This window comes from Monomorium pharaonis, unplaced genomic scaffold (assembly GCF_013373865.1).
Source record: "Monomorium pharaonis isolate MP-MQ-018 unplaced genomic scaffold, ASM1337386v2 scaffold_351, whole genome shotgun sequence".
Lineage (NCBI taxonomy): Eukaryota > Metazoa > Arthropoda > Insecta > Hymenoptera > Formicidae > Monomorium > Monomorium pharaonis.
Window position 1 is genome coordinate 6,707 of NW_023415639.1, and position 24,108 is coordinate 30,814.

The window sequence follows — 24,108 nt, forward strand, 5'->3', positions numbered from 1 at the left end:
ACTAATAGATAGATGTATAGATATACTAATATAGAAATAAACATAAATATATATATATATATTTACGTTTATTTGTATATTAATATATCTATTAGTATATTTGTATACATCTATCTATTAGTATATCTATATATATATATACATATATCTATCTATTACAGATTGGCTGCCGGTTAGCTGTCACCCTGTATATATGCATATACATATATAATTTTAATTATATTAATGTTATTTGTTGTGTTTATATTGTGTTTTACTAATATTGTTATTAAAATTTATACATATGTGCATTAACAAATATGATTGCCGTATAGTCATGTATATTCAATATAAATATTAATAATGTTACGTACATCTACATATGTTTATAATTAAAAAATGAATAATGTATAATAAATAAATCAATTTAAATAAAATTATGTAAGGAACAAACTATCACTTGATTTTTACAAAAAGAAGATAAATTCTACCAAAATATAACCAAAATATATTTTTACCTTATAAAAGTAAAAAAGAAACGTCAAGTACATACACATTCAAAAATCAGTACAAGATCAATAAAATTAATCAAATATATTTAAAAAACTTCGAAAAATCCTCCAAAGAATAAAAATTTATTCGAAAATTATTTAAGAAATGAAAATGTTTACCAATTATAAATATTGAAACAAAAACTTAACATGTTCGAGTAGCATTAATTATATTCTTGTATACTTATCAATATCAATAACATAATATTTATACCTTCTTTTTTCTTATCTTATTTTAATCCTGATCCTTATCTTGTTTCCCGTTTCTTTCTCTCTTTCTCTCTTTTTTTCGTACCACACAATTTTTTTTTCTTAATTTTATATTCTCAACTGCGAGGTTATTTAATTCGCCATACAATATTTTTAGCAGTAATGCCTGTAATTGTCAACTATATATTTAAACTTATTATAATAAGAACTTAATTAATATACATACATTTACATAACAATATATCAATTTTTTAATCAATACAAATAAAAAAATTATAATTATATTTAATGTATTGGCAAAAAAAATAATTAAGATAATTAAGAATTACTTGATAAATACGTGTTTCTGTCGTGGCGTCCAACGTCTCTTCCTTACCCTTCTAACAGCGATGGTGATACAAAAATGGTTATATCATAATATTATTATATTAAATTAAATATGTCATAATATATTGTATTAAATTTCAACTTACTTTGTTAAGCATCAGTTAAACGTATCTGCAATTCAAAACAAATACTCTCTGCTATTTTATAATCTTCCAGTCTAAGTAATTTTTTCCCGGTATTTTTCTTGCTTCTTTTTGTGTCTTTCCGTCTCTCGTAACAGTCAAACTGTCAAAAACTGTCAACTATAAACTGTCAAACTTCACACACGAACGAAGCGAGTCAAGCGCGAGACAGCCAATCGCGATCGGAATAAAGAGGCAACAATGCAATCGCGATTAGCAGGCAACTTTAGGGTTACATGGCTATTTTATAAGAGGACTAGAACATGCACGCGCTTCGCGCGCGCCAACTGTTATTTTTTTATTTGTTATTACACCCTGCATAAAATTACTATTGCATATAACATATATACAACTCGTTTATTTCTTAAACATTTCGGCCTTTGAAAAAAGGTTACATAGCTTAATTACATAATAACATAGGACTCTTAATGACTATTTACGCTTTTCTTTGTCATTTCTCGTCTTTAATACATTTTTCATCCATTTTGTACCTATATCTACCTCTGATAACATTTTCCTAACAGAGAAATTTTGTCTTCGCAATTCTGTAAATTCTTCTAATATTGGTTCTAAAGTCTCTACTTTTAAATTGTATAGCCTACACTTTTTCCTTTTTCCAATATCTATTCCCTAATGCCTCGTTTCCGCACTTAAATCTCGCTATCATGGACTAACTCCCTACTCTTATTTTACCCCACTAAAATATACAAAAGCTTCTCATCTATTTTTATTTCTTTGTACACTCTATTATATTTTGCCCATATTATTTTTTCATATCTTCCTTGTTTTTGTTCGTCTCTGTTTATCTTTCTAACCCTTCCAGTGAGAAATAACCATCAAATCGACATCAATTTGATTTGATCAATGCAATTTATATCAATTCTCCCTTAATTTGATATCAATTTGATGGGTTATTTCTCTAACTAAGTTATGTATATACATAAAGTCTTTTCATAGAATTCCTGATAAGTTTCAGAAATAGTTCCGTTGATTTATTTTAAAAAAATTGATATTTGAAAATATGAGATGCTATTTTCCCTTGGCACCTCATTAATAAAAATTGAACGTTTTAACAGCAGTTATACTTGCACCCGTAATAGTTCTAGAGTTTTTGATAGATTTTAACAATAGTTCTGTATTCTACATTAAATATATTTAAACAATTTTTTAATTATACGGCTGGCACCGCACTAAAAAAGTAAACTACCATTTTATAGCGAGTTCCAAACGATTACATAGCATTTTTTAATAGTTCAGCAATAGTTCCAAAGCTTTTTGCAGGTTTTGTCGACAATTCCGGTCTTTAAGCATGTTTAAACAATTTTTTTATTAGACGGCTGGCACCGCACTACAAGAGTAAACTACTATTTTATAGCAAATTCCAGACGAGTACATAGCATTTTTCAATAGTTCTGCAATAGTTCTAAAGCTTTTTGTAGATTTTGTCGACAGTTCCGGTCTTTAAACATTTTTAAACAATTTTTTATTTGATCCTGTCTCGCACTATCAGATATGAATACTACGCTATGGTATTTAAACTTCAGCCAATTTTATGGTATCTGATAGGTATGTGTTAGTAATGTAATTGACATTTTTTAAATTTTAGAGTTGGGTTAGTTAATCTAATTTTTAACTAAGTTAATGAAATTTAATTGATTATGAAATGAATTCTATTATGTTAAAAGTTACGTAAATAAATACTAATTCTATTAAATTTACGTTAAGATTAATTTGTTTCTAGTTAAAGTAAAAGTTAATTTTGAGAAACTTTTTTATATTAAATTAAAAAGTCATATGATTTGTTTAAGTTAAATTACCAACATAATTACAATATTATTCGTCAAATATATTTAATTTTAATATAATATTTTATTTGTAAATCAACTTACAATGTCGCTCTATTGTTAACCAGTAATTCATAACATGTATAAATACTTATCGTTAGAGGTTTAGAAAGAGGTTACTTATAAATACCATTGTTTGTCAAACGAACTGTCGATAAAACCTACAAAAAGCTTTGAAACTATTGCAGAAATATATTGGAGAATGCTGTGTGGTTGTCTGGAACTCGCTATAAAATTGTAGTATACTCTTGTAGTGCGGTGCCAGCCGTCTAATAAAAAAATTCTTAAAAAATGCTTAAAGATCGGAACTGTCGACGAAACCTACAAAGAACTTTGTCACTATTGCAGAACTATTAAAATATGCTATGTACTTGTCTGGAACTCGCTATAAAATGGTAGTTTACTCCTGTAGTGCGGTGCCAATCGTCTAATAAACAAATCGCCTAAAAATGCTAAAAACCGGAACTGTCGACGAAACCTGCAAAAAGCTTTGGAACTATTGCAGAACTATTAAAATATGCTATGTACTTGTCTGGAACTCGCTATAAAATGGTAGTTTACTCTTGTAGTGCGGTGCCAGCGGTCTACTAAAAAATTGTTTAAAAATACTTAAAGACCGGAACTGTCAACGAAACCTGCAAAAAGCTTTGGAACTATTGCAGAACTATTGAGAAATGCTATGTACTCGTCTGAAACTCGCTATAAAAGTGTAGTTTACTCTTGTAGTGCGGTGCCAGCGGTCTAATAAAAAAATTCTTTAAAAATGCTTAAAGACCGGAACTGTCGACGAAACCTGCAAAAAGCTTTGGAACTATTGCAGAACTATTAAAATATGCTATGTACTTGTCTGGAACTCGCTATAAAATTGTAGTTTATTTTTGTAGTGCAGTGCCAGCCGTCTAATAAAAAAATTCTTAAAAATGCTCAAAGACCGGAACTGTCGACGAAACCTGCAAAAAGCTTTGGAACTATTGCAGAACTATTAAAAAATGCTATGTATTTGTCTGAAACTCGCTATAAAATTGTAGTTTACTTTTGTAGTGCGGTGCCAGCCGTCTAATAAAAAATTTTTTTTAATACTTGAAGACAGGAACTGTCGACGAAACCTGCAAAAAGCTTTGGAACTATTGCAGAACTATTGAAAAATGGTGTGTACTTGTCTGGAACTCGCTATAAAATTGTAGTTTACTCTTGTAGTGCGGTGCCAGCCGTCTAATAAAAAAATTCTTAAAAATGCTCAAAAACCGGAACTGTCGACGAAACCTGCAAAAAGCTTTGAAACTATTGCAGAACTATTAAAATATGCTATGTACTTGTCTGGAACTCGCTATAAAATGGTAGTTTACTCTTGTAGTGCGGTGCCAGCGGTCTACTAAAAAATTGTTTAAAAATACTTAAAGACCAGAACTGTCGACGAAACCTGCAAAAAGCTTTGGAACTATTGCAGAACTATTGAGAAATGCTATGTACTCGTCTGAAACTCGCTATAAAAGTGTAGTTTACTCTTGTAGTGCGGTGCCAGCGGTCTAATAAAAAAATTCTTTAAAAATGCTTAAAGACCGGAACTGTCGACGAAACCTGCAAAAAGCTTTGGAACTATTGCAGAACTATTAAAATATGCTATGTACTTGTCTGGAACTCCCTATAAAATTGTAGTTTATTTTTGTAGTGCAGTGCCAGCCGTCTAATAAAAAAATTCTTAAAAATGCTCAAAGACCGGAACTGTCGACGAAACCTGCAAAAAGCTTTGGAACTATTGCAGAACTATTAAAAAATGCTATGTATTTGTCTGAAACTCGCTATAAAATTGTAGTTTACTTTTGTAGTGCGGTGCCAGCCGTCTAATAAAAAAATTTTTTTTTAATACTTGAAGACAGGAACTGTCGACGAAACCTGCAAAAAGCTTTGGAACTATTGCAGAACTATTGAAAAATGGTGTGTACTTGTCTGGAACTCGCTATAAAATTGTAGTTTACTCTTGTAGTGCGGTGCCAGCCGTCTAATAAAAAAATTCTTAAAAATGCTCAAAAACCGGAACTGTCGACGAAACCTGCAAAAAGCTTTGAAACTATTGCAGAACTATTAAAATATGCTATGTACTTGTCTGGAACTCGCTATAAAATGGTAGTTTACTCTTGTAGTGCGGTGCCAGCGGTCTACTAAAAAATTGTTTAAAAATACTTAAAGACCAGAACTGTCGACGAAACCTGCAAAAAGCTTTGGAACTATTGCAGAACTATTGAGAAATGCTATGTACTTGTTTGAAACTCGCTATAAAAGTGTAGTTTACTCTTGTAGTGCGGTGCCAGCGGTCTAATAAAAAAATTCTTTAAAAATGCTTAAAGACCGGAACTGTCGACGAAACCTGCAAAAAGCTTTGGAACTATTGCAGAACTATTAAAATATGCTATGTATTTGTCTGAAACTCGCTATAAAATTGTAGTTTACTCTTGTAGTGCGGTGCCAGCCGTCTAATAAAAAAATTTTTTTTTAATACTTGAAGACAGGAACTGTCGACGAAACCTGCAAAAAGCTTTGGAACTATTGCAGAACTATTGAAAAATGGTGTGTACTTGTCTGGAACTCGCTATAAAATTGTAGTTTACTCTTGTAGTGCGGTGCCAGCCGTCTAATAAAAAAATTCTTAAAAATGCTCAAAAACCGGAACTGTCGACGAAACCTGCAAAAAGCTTTGAAACTATTGCAGAACTATTGAAAAATGCTATGTACTTGTCTGGAACTCGCTATAAAATTGTAGTTTACTCTTGTAGTGCGGTGCCAGCCGTCTAATAAAAAAATTCTTTAAAAATGCTTAAAGACCGGAACTGTCGACAAAACCTACAAAAAACTTTGTCACTATTGCAGAACTATTAAAATATGTACTTGTCTGAAACTCGCTATAAAATGGTAGTTTACTCTTGTAGTGCGGTGCCAGCCGTCTAATAAAATAATTGCTTAAAAATGCTTAAAGACCGGAACTGTCGACGAAATCTACAAAAGCTTTGACATTATTGCAGAACTGTTAGAAAATGCCATAAAGTTGGTTGAAACTCGCCAAAAAGTGGTACCTTACTCTTGTAGTGCAATGCCAACAGCCAAATTGAAAAACTGTTTAAATATATTTAATGTACAGAACTATTGCTGAAATTTATCAGGAACTCTAGAACTATTACGGGTGCCAGTACTATATTGTTACTCCATCGCTGTTAGAAGGATAGAGAAGAGACGTTGAACCCCACGACAGTAACACACATTTATCAAGTAATTCTTAATTATCTTAATTATCTTTTTTGCCAATACATTAAATATAATTATAATTCTTCTTTTTATTTGTATTGATTAAAAAATTAATATATTGTTATGTAAAATGTATATTTTTAATTGCAGGTACGCTTAACTGAATACCATATCTAATTGTATATAATTGTATGTGGCGCCATATATAATGCTGTGTTAGTAGTGCATTTTATATATAATTATATATAGCATTATATACAACTATATAGTCATATATAGCCATATATATTAATGTGGCTAATCTGGGTCTATATATAATCAGATATAGCACCATATCTAATTTTATATAATTGTATCTGACGCCAGATATAATGCTATGTGAGCATCCTATATATAATTATATATAGCATTATATATGGCGCCATATACAATTAGATATGCAGACTTGCCCGCTAGTTAGAGCGCGGTCACTCGTAGCGTGGTTAAGGCAAGCAAAAATTAGCTTCTTGTTCCTATCTGATGTGGAAGAGGACTGCCACTATTTTTATGATTTACTCATTAGAAATATCTATATATGGTTATTTATATATAAATATTTATATATCTGTATATGGTTACATACAATCTGATTGTATATAATGTTAATTATATATAATCATATATGATTATATATAATTATATGTGGTTGTATATAATTATATATGGGTATGTGGTTATATATGTTTATATATGGTTACATACAATCGTATGTGATTGTATAATGCCATTTTTTTATATGATTGTATATAATGTCATTTGAAGATCTGAAGAAAATAATGTTATTGAACTTTTACGAGAAAGAAATCTTGATATCTCAAAATTGAGTGTACCAATTTATTTGGATTGGTTGCAATTGAAAACTCACATTAATATTATCTCATGAAAAAATAATTTAGATATAATTATATATAATTATTTTTTCTCGGAAAGATTCATATATAGACTCAGTTGTTCTTATTCTTTCATATATGAAACTATATATGACTTTATAGGATTATATATATATCTATATATGATTACTCAACTTCAATAGATACAATCAGATATGACCTGATATTATTATATATAATCATATAAAGCATTTGCATTTCTTCAGATATAAGCCGGCAAGAACAATGGAGTCCATATATAAAAATATATATAAATTATATATAGTGCCCATAAATAATTTATATATAATTATATATGCTGGTATATATAAATCATATATAATTACATATAATTATATATAACGTCATATATAATTATATCTAAATTATGTTTTCCTGAAATAATATTAATGTGAGTTTTCAATTGCAACCAATCCAATTAAATCGGTACACTCAATTTTGAGATATCAAGATTTCTTTCTCGTAAATTCATTATTTACATTATACATAATAATTTTGTTTTAGTAAAATAAAATTGTATGTAGGCACATTGTAAAGCCTCTTGAATGGCAAACTGGATTTACATGTGTGTATATTACATATGAATCTGATCTGAAGAAAATAATGTTATTGAACTTTTACGAGAAAGAAATCTTGATATCTCAAAATTGAATGTACCGATTTAATTGGATTGATTGCAATTAAAACTCACATTAATATTATCTTATGAAAAAATCATTTAGATATAATTATATATGACGTATTTAAATATATTTGATTGATTTTATTGATCTTTCGACTGATTTGTGAATGTATATGTACTTAACGTTTTTTTTTTACTTTTATAAGGTTTTGATAGAATTTATCTTCTTTTTGTAAAAATCAAGTGATAGTGTTTCTTACATAATTTTATTTAAATTGATTTATTTATTATACATTATTCATTTTTTAATTATAAACATATGTAGATGTACATAACATTATTAATATTTATATTGAATATACATGTATACGGCAATCATATTTGTTAATGCACATATGTATAAATTCTAATAACAATATTAGTATATAAATATACACAATATAAATAAAATTATGATAAGGAACTAAACTATCACTATGATTTTTACAAATAAGAAGATAAATTCTACCAAAATATAACCAAATAAATATATTTTTACCTTATAAAATAAAAAAGAAACGTCAAGTACATACACATTCAAAAATCAGTACAAGATCAATAAAATTAATCAAATATATTTAAAAAACTTCGAAAAATCCTCCAAAGAATAAAAATTTATTCGAAAATTATTTAAGAAATGAAAATGTTTACCAATTATAAATATTGAAACAAAAACTTAACATGTTCGAGTAGCATTAATTATATTCTTGTATACTTATCAATATCAATAACATAATATTTATACCTTTTTTTTCTTATCTTATTTTAATCCTGATCCTTATCTTGTTTCCCGTTTCTTTCTCTCTTTCTCTCTTTTTTTCGTACCACACAATTTTTTTTTCTTAATTTTATATTCTCAACTGCGAGGTTATTTAATTCGCCATACAATATTTTTAGCAGTAATGCCTGTAATTGTCAACTATATATTTAAACTTATTATAATAAGAACTTAATTAATATACATACATTTACATAACAATATATCAATTTTTTAATCAATACAAATAAAAAAATTATAATTATATTTAATGTATTGGCAAAAAAAATAATTAAGATAATTAAGAATTACTTGATAAATACGTGTTTCTGTCGTGGCGTCCAACGTCTCTTCCTTACCCTTCTAACAGCGATGGTGATACAAAAATGGTTATATCATAATATTATTATATTAAATTAAATATGTCATAATATATTGTATTAAATTTCAACTTACTTTGTTAAGCATCAGTTAAACGTATCTGCAATTCAAAACAAATACTCTCTGCTATTTTGTAATCTTCCAGTCTAAGTAATTTTTTCCCGGTATTTTTCTTGCTTCTTTTTGTGTCTTTCCGTCTCTCAAATCAAACTGTCAAAAACTGTCAACTATAAACTGTCAAACTTCACACACGAACGAAGCGAGTCAAGCGCGAGACAGCCAATCGCGATCGGAATAAAGAGGCAACAATGCAATCGCGATTAGCAGGCAACTTTAGGGTTACATGGCTATTTTATAAGAGGATAGGATAGGATAGGATAGGATAGGATAGGATAGGATAATTAAATAAATATATAATTATACATATATAATATACAATTGATATATGATAAAGAGCAATATACAATTAAAAAAATTATACTATAATCGTTGGTCTTTAAATATAGATATATGAATGAACGGAAAGGTATAAGAGCGAGGGAATGATAACGCGACAATTTTTATATGAGAATGAGCGAGAAAGTAATGAGAGAGAGCAAGATGATTACAGAAGCCTGGAGCTTGAGCTTTTTTTCCCCCTCTTTGTATTATTATTCTCATCTCGTTCATTCCTATTATTGTCTCGCTCGCTCTCCAGGCTCTCCTGTGGTCATCTCGTTCGCTCTCATTACTTTCTCACTCACTTTCATATAGCTGTCGTTCATGTGATCCCGTCTGTGCGCACTCCACGAGAAGTGGCGTATGCGCAGTGCGCACTGCGCACCCTTCCAGAACGTTCGGTCCTGTTCGGAGCGGACCGTCGCCGTGCCGGTGCCGCGTGCTCTGTCCGCGCCACTCTGCGCCACTCTCTGTCGAGCCGAGTTGTGAGTGACACGTAGTGAATGTGAGTAAATGTGAGTGAGAGTCGTAAGAGACAGAAAGCCACTTGTGTGAAGAAGAAGAAGAAGCAGCGACACCGGCAACACGTGATTCGCAAGCAATTGTAAGAAGGTAAATATTCGCGTTATGACTGTTGATCTATACGAACGTACGAATCCCTCTTACTAAATTCTTTCTGTTTTGCCTTTTTTGGCTTTTGATTTAATTCTGTGAAGTGGATCGGCTAACTATATCATCTTCTATTTGGATAACTAATACTGTCTCTCAACTAAAGATTTTAAAAGTTTGCTTTGCCTTTATATTTCAGATCACTCATCTCTCGATTTGCGACGTTCCTATTAATATTATTCTTTTTTGTTTTGCTTATACTTTGCTTTAAAAATAACATCTCAATATATTCTGACTTTTTACTAAGAATTAACATTAGTAATGGTACTAACTATATGAACTCTCTTTCAGACTTAAATGTTTTATTTCTACATATTTTATTTAATATTTTATTCTTATATATATTTAAAAAAAAATGCATATTTAAGAAAAAAGAGATCACCGCGCTCAATAGAATTACTACAAAATATGCCTATACTAAAAACTTTTTGTTTAATACAAGGATTTGTTCACACGCAAGTTTCTCTTGCATGTGAATGCAGTTCGATTAAACAGGATTTAAATCATGTTTTTTTTTTGTCCTGTTCTATATTGTACGCTAGCAGGATATCTTTTATTGAAGCACTTTTTGAGCATGGCTTACAGGCTTTTATATATAAATTATCTAATACCAAATATTAAAAATATTGCTATATTAATAATTTATTACAGATAATTATTTGAACCTTTGACAATTTTATACCATTTTATATTGTCGAACTCTATTTCACTGAAACCTCGCCATCACTGACGACAAGTTTAAATTAATTTGTGGATCTTAACCCTGCTAATTTGTGACATTTGTCCAGCCTTGGGAAGAAATATTGTTATATTATATATAACTGACCCTCTTGCTCCAGGAGTTAATTTTAGGTCTTTGACCCTTTTTGAGTCGAAAATCCTATAGGGGTCTCTGAAGAAGAAGAATTGTAAGAAGGTAAGTAGATATTGCATTTGCCTTTTTCTTGTTCTCTAAAATTCAATCTTTCTTTGTTTAATAATATAATAGGAAATAACATTATATAATAATGTTATAATTTTACTTTAAAATAATTTATAAAATGTATCATTTTATTTTTAAATAATACATAAAGTATATCTTATAACATCTTTAAATTTTTATAATCTTTTAGAAAAAAAGAAGGAAAGGAAATAGGTTGGTAGACAGATAGATGTAGAGATAGAAAGAGAGAGGGGAAAGAAAGAGTCTCGACTTTTGTGGAAAGAAGAACTAGAAAAAGAAGCAGAAGGAGAAACAGCGATTTTTATAGAAAGAAGGAGCGGAGAGAGAGAGAGAGAGAAAAGGAAAAGTGTGTAGAAAGAAGTAATAAAGAAATATATCAGGTAATAATATAATAAGAAATTACATTGTACAATAATGTTATAATTTTACTTTAAAATAATTTTTAAAATGTATATTTTCCTGTCTTAAAAAAAGCATGTAATGAAGCCTCTTTTCCATGATGATTAGTTCTTTCGCTGCGCTTACTTCGTGTTGCAAGAATAACTATCATTGCGATTGTATTTTGAGCTGTCAAATTTATATAGATAGTTATTGTTGTAAAACATTTAAAACTAAAAAATAAAAAGTCATAGCGCGCGTGAAGCGCGCGTCTGTGTCTAGTAGTATTAAGTTAAAAATTCAAATTTTTGCTTGTCGAATTACATTCTGAAGCTACTTGTTTCGCAATCAAATGTTTAACACTGCGCACGAAAAATTTTTTAATACGCCGCATGATTACAGTTAAGATGGAAACGCTCTTAAAGGAATTGGCTGTAGAACTATATGATATTCATGCCATAAAATTCGGAGAATTTAAGACGAAAATCGGCTTAATTACACCGATATATTTTGACTTGCGTATGATAATTTCTTATCCGAAATTAATGGTAAGTATAAGCATTTGACGAATTTAGGATCTTGATTAAATTGTAATCAACTTAATTGATGATTAACTTATTAATACTACTTTTTTAAGTTGGAAAAAATATTATTTTCTGATGCATAGAAAAAACATTAAAGACATTAAATTATATGATTAAAAATTTTGCTGTAAGCAACTTTGTTAATTGAATTAATTAATTTAATTAAAATTTAGTGGAAGTTACTCTTATGAGATGTGTATAATATTAATTCATATTTTTATTGTATAGCTGAAGTTATCAAAAGCTTTATGGACATTGGTAGACAACCCTACCAAAGTGTCCCGAATCTGTGGTGTCCCATATACAGCACTACCATTAACTACCTTGATATCAGCGCAGGAAGAGATTCCCATGTTAATGAAGAGAAAAGAAGCAAAGTCATATGGTACAAAGAAATTAATAGAGGGTATCTTCTCACCTGGCGAGAACTGCATAATCATCGAGGATATTATAACAAGTGGTAGCAGCATTTTAGAGACTGTCGATGCCTTAAAGAAGGAAAACTTGAATGTGAGGGAGGCCTATGTGATAATTGATAGAGAACAAGGTGGTAGAAAGAATCTCGAAAATCATGGGATCAAAGTTAAGAGTCTCTTTGTGATAACGCAATTCATGAAGTATCTTCTCGAGGCTGGAAAGGTTACGTCTGAAATCGTCAAGGATGTTAATAATTATTTGGCAACGAATCGGGCACCAAGCATTTCCGTTCAAGGTAAATTATCTATTTTATGATCTATTATATTGTATACACAAAGTAATGCATTGTAATTTATGACTTTATAGTTTAATCATTATCATATCTATTATCTATTGCTTTTATTTGTAGATGTGCCAGATGACAGATTGAAACTGCCATATAGTAAACGCGCCAAGCTAACGACGAATCTATTGGCCTTTGAGCTGTTTGAGCTAATGGAATCGAAACAAACTAATCTTTGCTTGGCGGCCGATTTAAAGGAAACGGACGCGATTTTGGAATTGGCGAACATAGCAGGGCCTCATATCGCAGTGCTAAAGACTCATGTGGATGTCGTAGAGGATTTCAGTGAGAGCTTTGTTCTTCGGCTTAAAGAATTGGCAACGCAGCACAAATTTCTGTTGATGGAAGATCGTAAATTTGGCGATATCGGCAATACGGTATCGTTACAGTACAGACATGGCCTGTACAAGATTGCCGAATGGGCCGATTTGATCACGGTGCATCCGGTATCGGGCGCATCTGTCGTCAACGCGCTTAAAAAAGGTCTAGAGAACATCACCGAGCCGCGCGGCATTTTCCTCGTCGCCGAGATGTCGAGCAAAGGTGCACTGACTACCGGTGATTATCTGAAGAGCGCGGTTTCGATGGCGGAGGAAGCTTCTGATCTGGTGGTAGGTCTCGTGTGTCAATCCAATCTCACAGCGCAACCCGGACTAGTTCAGTTAACGCCTGGTGTCAAACTGTCTAAAAGCGGGGACAGTCTAGATCAGCAATATAACGATCCGCGATCGATTATCAATGCTGGTGCCGATTTAGCAGTCGTCGGTAGAGGTATCACGGAATCGCCTCATGGTTATTTAAAGGCCATTTTAGAATATAAAAGACAACTGTGGAACGCGTACGAGGAACGAATAAACATAATCAATATGTGATAGTATATATAAATATATAATACATTGTATATTAAACTTTGTAAAAGTAATGTATATTAAGAGGATGCTAAACTGCTCGTCAAACTTGATCGAGGTCGATAATGTAGAGTCATTTAGACACGTCATTAACAAAATTTTGTATGTATTTCTTTTATAGATTTAGAAATCCTTTTCTAGAATTAAAGTTTTTTTTATGTATTTATGTATTTATGTATTCCGCACACTGTTATCGTCTATACTTTAATTGTGGAGAAGGATTTTAGAACAAATTGTACAATTTTGTCGATAAAACAGATAGATCCCCTTAAACACGGAAAACTTTTTCTAAGGTTCCTAGGCTTATTCTAAAAGCACAGTATTCTTTGCTAAAAGGCCAAGTGCGCCTCATGCTTATTTTATACGTACAAAGTCTAAAACTTTTATACGCAGCAAATGTTTTCACGAGTCGACTACAGAAGTCGATAATAAAACTATAATTTTCTAACTTTCTTTCGTTTTTCGTATGAAATTCATTGCAGCGCACCGCGTTACTATCTGTACTTTAATTTTGGAGAAAGATTTTCAATTTCATGCAATCAATAAAAAGATTTCGGTGTCCAAAAAATTAGTGATAAAACAGCAGTTTAGTATCCCCTTAAGAGGATGCTAAAGTTATCCTGTCTTACTAATAATTTTCTGGCTCATTAATGTTTTAATTGCATTTACAGAATTAAAAATCCTCCAGGATTAAAGTATAGACAATAACAAGGACGGTCTACATTATTGACCTCGATCAAGTTTGATGAGCAGTTTAGCATCCTCTTAAAGAAGACAATATATTTACGATAATAAGAAAATTGTATATACAGCATAGAACTTATACTAATGGAAGCGGAATAACGTATACCGTCCGTATGCCGAAACTGTGTCCAACATCTGTGCGACAAAGATAGGTAGAACATGACTTGAGATGAAATGAGACAGAACTAGTTTTCTGTCTCATTTTATAACTTTTCCTCACAATGCGCATAAGCGGCCGTATTTGTAGGTATAAGAGAGAACTAGTTTTCTGTCTCATTTCTTGGACACACTTAAACAGGTTCTTTTCTCCTTCCATTAGTATAAGTTCTATGATATACAGGCCCACAAAACATTAGGATATACGTAGTATATACAATGTATATACATCCATGTATATTACATGTACTATGTATATACAGGGTGAATTTTAATGGCTGTCCCAACTTTTTACCATGCATGTGCATGACATATAACCAAATGTTTTACACAATATGTAAATAATATACATTTCATATACATGTGTACATACAGAGGACCGTCAATGTACATCATAACGATACATTTGCACATTCTATGTATATCCCGTTTATATACAGTGCACCACGGAAGTATAGGGTGAATTTTAATGGCTGTCCCAACTTTTTACTATGAGAAATGGAATTACCGACTGCAATCTTAGTACACACATGTACAACATATGTATGTGCAAATTGATGTAAATTTTTTGTGGCATAACGGTCAAACAAATTATTAAAAATATCTTTATTGTTTGAGATAATATAGCATATTTTTGGTAGGAATATCTTACATATTCATGCGTCAGTTTGTTTACTAGAATTTATCATCATAAAAAGATTTATGATACAATGTAAAATATGATTTATAATAAACAGATTTACAATATCAAGAATGAATTTCCATAGAGACTTTACAATGTTTTGTAAATTTCTAAACAAAGGTGCAAGTAATTTCTTTCAATTCAGTATTCAATATTTTGACTTGCTTCTTAAAATAATTAAAAACCTGTAATTTTTGTATTGTTTTATTTAACCAAATATTATATTACAAAATGAAATTTCTAGATACAATACAAATATGTTACCTATGGAAGCGATACAATGATGTTCCCCGTTCTTCGGGTTGAGCAGAAAACATGTCATAGTTTTCCACAATGCTATAAAATGTCTTTGAGACATTTTTGGCACGGTTTTGAGCCAGATGGACTGTCTTTTGATGCTATCATCGAACGCAAGTTGCGTAAACTAGAGCACTGTCTCTTTCTATTCAACACCAATAGAAAGAGATAGTTACATGAAACTTTTCACTTTTCAAGTTTTCGCCTTAAGGAAAAAATTACATGATCGCTGCCCTGAACTGGCATCGTTAGTTGGGATATCACTGAGGCCCGGTTTCACAACTTACGGTTAAATTAACTGGCCGATTATTCCATTGGAATTGACCAATCGTATTTGTCGTTAAGCAAAATTAACAAATACGATTGATCAATTACAATGGAATAATCGGCCGGTTAATTTAACCGTGAGTTGTGGAACCGGGCCTGAATACAGTACATAATTTCGATAATTTTTTGATCGAAAACTTGAAAGTTATAGAAGAACAGATTTTAAAGAACAAATTATAGTTATTTAAAAATTTAAATGCTGAAAAATTATACATTTATTAAGAATCTATGCTAACATTAATTTCTACACACATGTGCGACACATGCAAAGTTGTTTATTATGATGATTAAATATTTGTATAATAGCCTAAATTTTCAAATTAAATTGTGTCTTTAGATGGAGGACCACTGCAATACGTCGTCTGATTGCCATCAAATGTTATGCCATGTATACGAAGGTCTATTGGAATTGTATCATACAGGCTATTATAATATAGATTTAGGAATATTATTAGTGCAGCAAAACATTTCATTATCCATATGACGTACTTCACTATATCTTTTAGCCTTTGTTGCTTTAGATATTCGACTGTGACAGAATATACAAATAATGTGCGGCGAGAACCACACATAGACTTGTTCTTCATCTTCATCGACATACGTCCCGGCATTTTGAATACCGTGCTTAAAAAATTAATAAATTAATTATTGTTTATGGCAGGTAAACATACAGGTATAATTTTAGTAGACATAGTATAAATTAGTATATTAGTCATAAAAAAAATACTTACTGACAAGTGGTGCATATTGAATTGAACTTGCAGAAAACTGAAAAAATATAATTAATATAAATATAAATTAATACAGAAATAAGTTTAACACAAAATATTCAATATTATTTAAATGTAATTTTATATCTTCTATCATTTTATATGTTGAAATACTCTTATAATAAATTATCAATACAACTTTACACTTACTTGTAAAACATTTAGAACAAACATATCCAATATCAATAAGCTCCTGATGACAAAAACATGCTGCTCTATAATCCACTTTTACTGGCGAAGGAAGAACCAATTCTGACCTAACACTAGGATCAGGCAGGAAAACACACTAAATTATAAAACAAATAATTAATTATGACGTATATTATAATTTGCGTTAATTATGATAAAATTAAGTGTAAACAGTTTACCAATAAATCTTGCAGTAATTCGTCAAGCTGCGGCACCTTCAGATAATTGCCACCAGTAATGTCACAGCCTTGTTGCAACAGTGTCAGTTCCTGATCCAGACTGCACACATCCAAAATGACATTCTGAAAGCAGTGTCAGATGAATCTCTTTGCATTACAAATCAATTGTTATTGTAATAACATAAAAATTCAATAGAAAGACAAAAAACCATTCTTTGTGCAGTGAAGAATATATTCATGTAGTTCATGTACTGAGTTGCTGAGTCGTTGCTGGCTGTAATGACTAGTATTCTAGGATGCAACTTTTGACTGGCGATCTTTTCGCTCTTTAATCGAGCGATATAGCACAATGCCATGTTGAGCGCACCAGAGATGAGACTTATGTTCAGTGGAATATTCATGGGGAATGCCCATAGTAGAATATTCTCGCTGATAATTCTCTGCAATTGTTGACGCACCGTATGTTCCATCATAGTAAACTTTTCGTACTGGTCATCCATCTGCCTTATTTCTGCTGTGATTTCACAAGGGTAGAGGAATTTAGTACTGTGGTTATGGCATACCATTATAGCCAATTCATTATTAGATGACTGTATGAGATGAGCTTTTGCAAAGACAATTGTGGAGTCTAAACACAGTGGTAGTATCTTCATTTCTTGCTTTACTATCCGTTGTAATGAACTTACATCCAGAACGATCACCAGCAAGCTCGTCTCTATTTCTACATATTTCCAAATAAATAATAATAAATAAAATGTAAACAAAAAGGTAATTGTTCAATTTAGCTGCGCTAGTGCAAATATTGATAAAACTATGCTCATTCGACGTGTTTTTGCACGAAACGAATCTGGCAGAAAAAAGCGCCGCTCTGCCCCGCGAAATGAGATAATAATCGTTAAGATCCAGTACTTGATAGGACATGTGAACTTTGTTTGCAATGTGTACATGGTTTAGCGACTTGGACGGGGTGGGGTGCGGAAGGGGCCGTAAGCCCCCTGCGTGCGCGCGCGCGTGCGTGCGTGCGTGCGTGCGTGCGTGCGTGCGTGCGAAGCATTCTCTGCACCACATGGATTTGCGACTTGATATTGTAAATAAATACGTCGCTGCATTTCGTCGGTATGACAGGTTTCATAACCTGTCAAGTAGTGGACTATGGCTGCGTTCCAATATTCATTGCCAGTACTGAAAATCTATAGTTTACGTCACATATACTGTAGATTTTCAGTACTGACAGTAAATATTGGAACGCAGCCTCTAATGATTAACATCTTGTTTCGCGGGGCAGAGCGGCGCTTTTTTCTGCCAGGTTCATTCGTTTCGTGCAAAAACGCGTCGAATGAGCATACTTTCACCAATATTTGCACTGGCGTAATTAAATTGAACAATTACCAACAAGAACCATTATCAAATAAATAATTACAATTAAATTTAATAAAATAAATGGCTTAAATTTATATAGAAACGTACCAGTTGCCATTTTGTTGATCTTTTCCAGAGAAGAACTTGAAACCTGAGAGCGACTACGGGTCATCGACTTCTTTTTCTTCTTCATAATGGCTCGAATCCTAGAGATGTTTGTCGAAAATCGATATTATCGAATATTCGATATTTTTTTCACTTCGATATAAAAATATCGAATAAAAAAAATATGAATAAAATATCGAATAAATACTTTTAACCTATTTCAACAACATTAAAAACGAATATTTTTTTAAAGAGATCATTTTAGAATACAAGTCCTTAGGGCCATCACACACGAAATAACATAAGCTGCATATGCATAGCATAAGACCGTTGAACCAATGAGCTCCTAACATAAAGTCGCTATATTGATATACATAAGATGCTTATTGACCTAGCGTTCTTAAGGGCCATCTATAATGGAGTGTTTTAGCCGTAACAGCACTAAAACTACAGCAATGCTGTCAATAATATAAACGACGTAGCAATAATATACAAGCCGGCTATCATAGAGAGGTGACTAAAAACTAACCCCGAACACCTGAACGCTCATCGTAAGCACCCACTTGCGTTTATTTTAATTTTCACTTTTGGTCAATCATTTTCTTGTAATGTTAAACGTGAGTAAACAGTGATACTTAATGTATCTAACTGCACAGTTATTATAAAAATGTTAATTAAATTTGTGTGAACTTGCAGTTGCTAGGATATAACATCCAGTCGAACATCGATTTATTAGGCAATGTGACAAAATCGTATCTTTTCGCCACCTTCTATTGTGCCATGAATTGTCTAATTTTAAATAAAACATTGCAGGTACTAATTAGGTATGTATCATGCACAATTACTTTATACTAGTTTAATTGAAACAATATTATGACTTAATTGAAACATTATAAATGTTTTTTTCTTCCATTTTTTTACAGAAACTCTTATTCGTATGTGCGTTTTGTCGGCATGTTAGTATTATGTATTTTTTTTTCTCCAATTGCGCATTCGTTATATTGCTGCGTTAGTTCATTTCTCCAATGAAATTAATTATTAAATCTATGAAATTAAATCAAAGTTCTATCAAAGCGTACAAATATTTATATTTATAAAAAAATTATATGTAAATCATTCGTGACTTGATGAAAATAAAATAAATTTATATATTTCTTTACGTAGGATTGCACACATGATATTATTTCGCTCATACACATTGCACACATGACACTATTGCACATAAGCTAAAGAAACAATATTAACACATTGCACACATGATATTAAAACATTCATACACGTACATTGCACACATGATATTATTACGCTTAGCAGCGCGAGAACTTTATTAGGATCTCGTCAAAGCTATCTCGATAACGTTGCTGAAACTGAAGCGAAATCTGATGTTTCATCTCTAAAAATACGTTTAATACGTATTTCTTATATATATAATTTAGTAATACTTTAAAACTGAAAGTTCTTACGTGTGCCTGCTTTTTATAATTCTTTTTCGTTTAACGAGCTAGCGACCATCAATTATAATATAGAAATTGAATCGGTGTCAAGCGTATAATGTACATTTAAAATTATTTCAATAAATAAATCGTTTGTATTACGTATTATATATTTTCCTATTACCTGTTTTGATGTACTACGATCCTTTTCTAAAATTCATATTTTTTGAAAATAAAACACGCGTTTTGCGCCACGTGTAGACAACAATGATATTACTTATTTGCTACAATAAATAAATAAAAAGTTATTATTTATAAGTTTTTAGAAAAAGAAAATAGTAATGAGAAATTAATACACTAAATAAACAGTTAATACTTTTATTCTCTATAATGAATTATAAAGTTGTGCAAATCTAAATTTCGATAAAAATTAATGGTTTATAAAATTAATTTAATTATGTTAAAGTTGGACGAATAAAACTAATTCAGTTTAAGTTGCGTTAAAATTAAGTTAATTTAAATTAAAAGTTAATTTTAAAAATCAATATTAAATCATATATCAGTATTTATTTAATTTACAACGTTCTAATTTAATATAAATAATACTCTTAAAATTAGATTGTTTTAAATATTTTGTTTATATAATTCTATTACAAGAAATTATTTTTTTATTTATACAGATACATTCTTAAGAAAAAGATTAATAATTTACATGTTTTAAAATATAAAAAAACTAAGTTATTAACTTTTTAACTAGTTTCTACCTAAACTTGATTATAATGCACATTATTATCAAAATTAGTCTTTAAAATAATGTTACAAAATGATTCAAAAACACAAATTAAAAAACTTCATTTTTTAAGTTAAGTCGTTTTAACAGACCAATGATGTATATTACAAAGCTGCCCGTGAATCTCAATTTCTCTTTCCAAAAATATACGGATTTAAGGAGTTCAAGAAAAGCTGTGCAGTTTTGTAAATCGCAGAGACCAAAAGGAAAAAAGGAGCTCGCGATATCGTCCTGAAGTTGGCCGCGCGCCATTCGTCGGCAAGCGGCGATTTTTCGCGCGATAACGCACGTCAGGTGTCAGTCGGCCGCTGCTTGTCGTCGCGCGCGGATCATCGAAGGAAAAAAAAACGCAGAGAGAAAAAGCGCGGGGAAACAGTAAGAAGGGGGGAAGAGGGAACGTCACGACGCGCGACCGGCGCGACGGTTACTTCGAACCTCTCTCTCTCTCTCTCTCTCTCTCCCCCTCTCCCTCTCTTTCACGATAACCAAACGTTGCAAAGGTGACGACAACGATAAGCTGAGCTGAGCATGCCCACGTGAAAAGCGCTTTCGTATCATCGTTACACAGGTAATAGCTGCCGCCACGCAATATCCATGTAATTCCGTAATCGTGCGCGATGTACATATATATACGTATTTGTCGTCTCTTCAGCTTCACAGTCCGCCCGCCGCGGCCTCTTGTCGCGCGCTGAGAAAGTCTCGTGAAAACGATCGAACGCCGCGGAACGTGTGAACGTGTCCAGCCTTGAAATACTCGAGTAATTAGACCTAAACATATGTACACGCGTGCACGATAAAGAGTGACACGAGACAAGAAGCACATGATACTTTATTGTATCTGCAATAATCCTTGTCGGAACGGAGACGCGCGTCGCGTTCACGTTCCGCGGCGCGGCTTGACAGTTTCCACGATTCCGCAGAAATGCGAGCGTAGTATTTCACACGCGGGCTCACTCACTCAAAACTGTCTCCCTCACCCGCGATATTGTTTCAGAGAACCGAACCGCCGAGATTTTCCCTCCCCTTCCCGGCGCCTCGTCCGCGATGCATCGGCCGGCAACGACGGAGGCGACGGCAGCGACGACGCTGACGGAATTCGAGGAGAGCGTGTCCTTCGACGCGGACGATCCGGATTTCGCGCCCACGCCGAGCGTCCTCCTCTGCGACGCGGTCGTCACGTCGTTCGACGTTGGCAAAGGTAGGTGGTAGACATCCGCACGCAGACCCCGACGATCCTGTACCTAATCGTCTGCTCCTCCGGCGGCGCGTTCCTCATTTCTTCTCAGCCTAATTTTAGCCTCATTTCAAACTCGTTCCTCTCGCTTCGTTCCTCTCAATTTGCGGCGGAAACGACGCATCACGAGGGGTAGAGGAGAGGGGGAGGGGCGACCGTCGGACGTTCGGCCGCGATCTTTATTATTGCCATTGATTATTTTCGAGAGGTATTAAGCTTCAAACCGCTTTTGCCGCCGTTCTAAAAGGAGTAGCTTTCCGTAAATAACCTAACCTACGCCCGGAAAGCTCAACGGCCTTCTCGCGCTGTCCCCCTTCCCCTCTCCCATTCTCCGAAACGAGACAAGGCGCGACTGTTTTAGAAAAGTGTCTCTCCGATTAGACGTCGAATTACGCTCGCCGTTTGCTCATCAATTGAATTGACCGTTATAATTTGAAAAAATAACGTTGCACAAAATACAGTGTGCCACTGTTATTTTTAGACCGGCTGTGTAAAGGTTTGAACAAGAAGTTATTGGTGTCGAGCCCGTGCCACATTGTGGCGTGCCGAAGTCTCGTTGTTTTATTGTTGTTTTATACTACTTTATACGAATTAGAGCGTGTTGAGGGGAATGAAGAATTTAATCTGAGGGAAACGGCTGAAGAATTGTTGGCTTTTAGCAACAATTGCACGTGAAAGAATGAACGATCGTTAATCGATATATGATTTATTCAATTTTACGCGTCGGAATAAAAGAAAAGAAGATTGATTGAATAAAGTAATAAACGATCGTCTTTTTTTTGCACGTAATATCATTAATAAATAATCTATGTATATGGATTATAAAATATTACCAAAAATATAAAATTTTTAAAAATTGTATTATATCTATATAAACTTTGAGTTTTGTATTGTTTTTATTTACGAAAAGCTAAGTATAAAGAAGTAAGAAAACAATTATCCATGTATTAAATATATTTCTTGAATTATAAATGTATATGATTATACATAGATAATTTTTTCTTATTTATACTTAATTTTATCTTTTTAATTAGTTTTTGACTTTTTAGTTAGTGTTGTAAAACTAAAATGTTTTTAAAGGCGCCAACAGATGGTATATTCTCGATTCGTCCGTTGATATCGCGCGAAATGTGAAATTTTGTGGGAAGCGGGCAAATTGAAAGGAATTGATATTCGACTTTCTAAATTAATATTCTGCAAAACTTACAAATCAAATCGATATCAGGAATGCGAATTCTGAAACTCTCTCGAGTTCTCTTCTCACTTTCATCCTTCCGTGCACAAGTTAATAATACATTTCCTCGATTCAAACAATTCAACAGTATATCGCTTTCTAATTCACGCTTCATTCGATTATATTGCTATACACATGTTTCATAGTTATTACTTCAAAATAGAGATTGATCTAGATCGTTTATCTAATCGCTCGCTTGAGATAAAGGGTGTTAAGTCGCCACGGCATATAAAGAGAAAACCTAAAGTTACAAAGGAGGATCCGAACGAATACAATCAAAGTTTCCAGATCAATCTCGGGATCAATCTCGAGGAGAACGATTCTTCGCAGTTTCCGCGATACCGGTCATCTGTCTTGCTTTGGATGTATTCCGTTAAGGTGGGAAACATTCTTTCCCGCGTTTGCATTCGTATCGGTGTGCGCTCGTACACCCGCAAGCGGGCACGCGCCGGGGCGCGTGACCGATGCGTGCGATATCGCGCGCTCCGACGATCGTGACGCGCGTGCAGATTTTGACGCGCGCGGCGCAAAAATTCGCACGACCACATTCGGCCACTCGGGATCCCCGATGAATAATGAAACGTTCGCGCGGGGAAGCCGTCTTTTCCTCGCGGATGACGAAGAGACCGCGCGCTCGCACTTTCATCCGTCCGATCTTTGTGCTCGGCCCCGATACGAACGAATTATAACGATGATGACACCGGGCGGTGACGGAAGTGCTACATTTGCAAAGCGAAATCTTTTACGTAACGGAATTTTCCTCGCGTGCGTCCGTTCGAGGCCCGAATGCTCGATTAGCCTCTTTCCCCGCGAGAATCTTCCTAGGGCACAAAAGTCCGTTATATGACAATTTAAAACGCGTCTGAGAGAG

General features: G+C 32.8%; 2 protein-coding genes and 1 long non-coding RNA gene across 6 annotated transcripts; 2 read left to right on the forward strand and 1 right to left on the reverse strand.

The window, feature by feature from the left end:
• Positions 1-9,873: 9,873 nt before the first annotated feature.
• LOC118644213 (uridine 5'-monophosphate synthase-like) lies at positions 9,874-13,773 on the forward strand. The gene is made up of 6 exons (XM_036294612.1): positions 9,874-10,108; positions 10,817-11,081; positions 11,278-11,488; positions 11,889-12,034; positions 12,299-12,782; positions 12,897-13,773. The coding sequence occupies exons 4-6, from the start codon at positions 11,894-11,896 to the stop codon at positions 13,700-13,702; spliced, it is 1,431 nt and encodes a 476-aa protein (XP_036150505.1). The 5' UTR covers positions 9,874-10,108; positions 10,817-11,081; positions 11,278-11,488; positions 11,889-11,893; the 3' UTR covers positions 13,703-13,773.
• Positions 13,774-15,508: 1,735 nt separating this feature from the next.
• Positions 15,509-22,304, reverse strand: LOC118644214 (general transcription factor IIH subunit 3-like). Of its 4 annotated transcripts, none has more exons than XM_036294613.1 (7): positions 21,334-22,304; positions 18,550-18,647; positions 17,292-17,803; positions 17,083-17,205; positions 16,865-17,000; positions 16,676-16,712; positions 15,509-16,568 (listed from the first exon to the last, which is right to left on the reverse strand). In XM_036294613.1, the coding sequence occupies exons 1-7, from the start codon at positions 21,543-21,545 to the stop codon at positions 16,265-16,267; spliced, it is 1,422 nt and encodes a 473-aa protein (XP_036150506.1). In that variant the 5' UTR covers positions 21,546-22,304; the 3' UTR covers positions 15,509-16,264. The 4 variants fall into 4 exon arrangements, with proteins under 4 accessions (XP_036150506.1, XP_036150508.1, XP_036150509.1 ...); XM_036294615.1 differs by having other exon boundaries at positions 17,292-17,596; positions 21,334-21,770; XM_036294616.1 differs by lacking the exon at positions 21,334-22,304 and having other exon boundaries at positions 18,550-18,772.
• LOC118648280 lies at positions 19,243-20,144 on the forward strand. The gene is made up of 2 exons (XR_004965231.1): positions 19,243-19,370; positions 19,470-20,144. It is a non-coding gene; the product is annotated as an uncharacterized LOC118648280 (long non-coding RNA).
• Positions 22,305-24,108: the final 1,804 nt, after the last annotated feature.

Bases quoted from the DNA above. Each gene is read 5' to 3' on its own strand.
- LOC118644213 (XM_036294612.1), top strand. From the start codon at position 11,894: ATGGAAACGCTCTTAAAGGAATTGGCTGTAGAACTATATGATATTCAT. The intron at 12,035-12,298 runs GTAAGTATAAGC...TTTATTGTATAG, and splicing joins TTTCTTATCCGAAATTAATG to CTGAAGTTATCAAAAGCTTT. The intron at 12,783-12,896 runs GTAAATTATCTA...TTTTATTTGTAG, and splicing joins ACCAAGCATTTCCGTTCAAG to ATGTGCCAGATGACAGATTG.
- LOC118644214 (XM_036294613.1), bottom strand. From the start codon at position 21,545: ATGTTTAGGTCTAATTACTCGAGTATTTCAAGGCTGGACACGTTCACA. The intron at 16,713-16,864 runs GTAAGTGTAAAG...ATATTTTTTCAG, and splicing joins TTGTTCTAAATGTTTTACAA to TTTTCTGCAAGTTCAATTCA. The intron at 16,569-16,675 runs GTAAGTATTTTT...TAATTTTTTAAG, and splicing joins TCAATATGCACCACTTGTCA to CACGGTATTCAAAATGCCGG.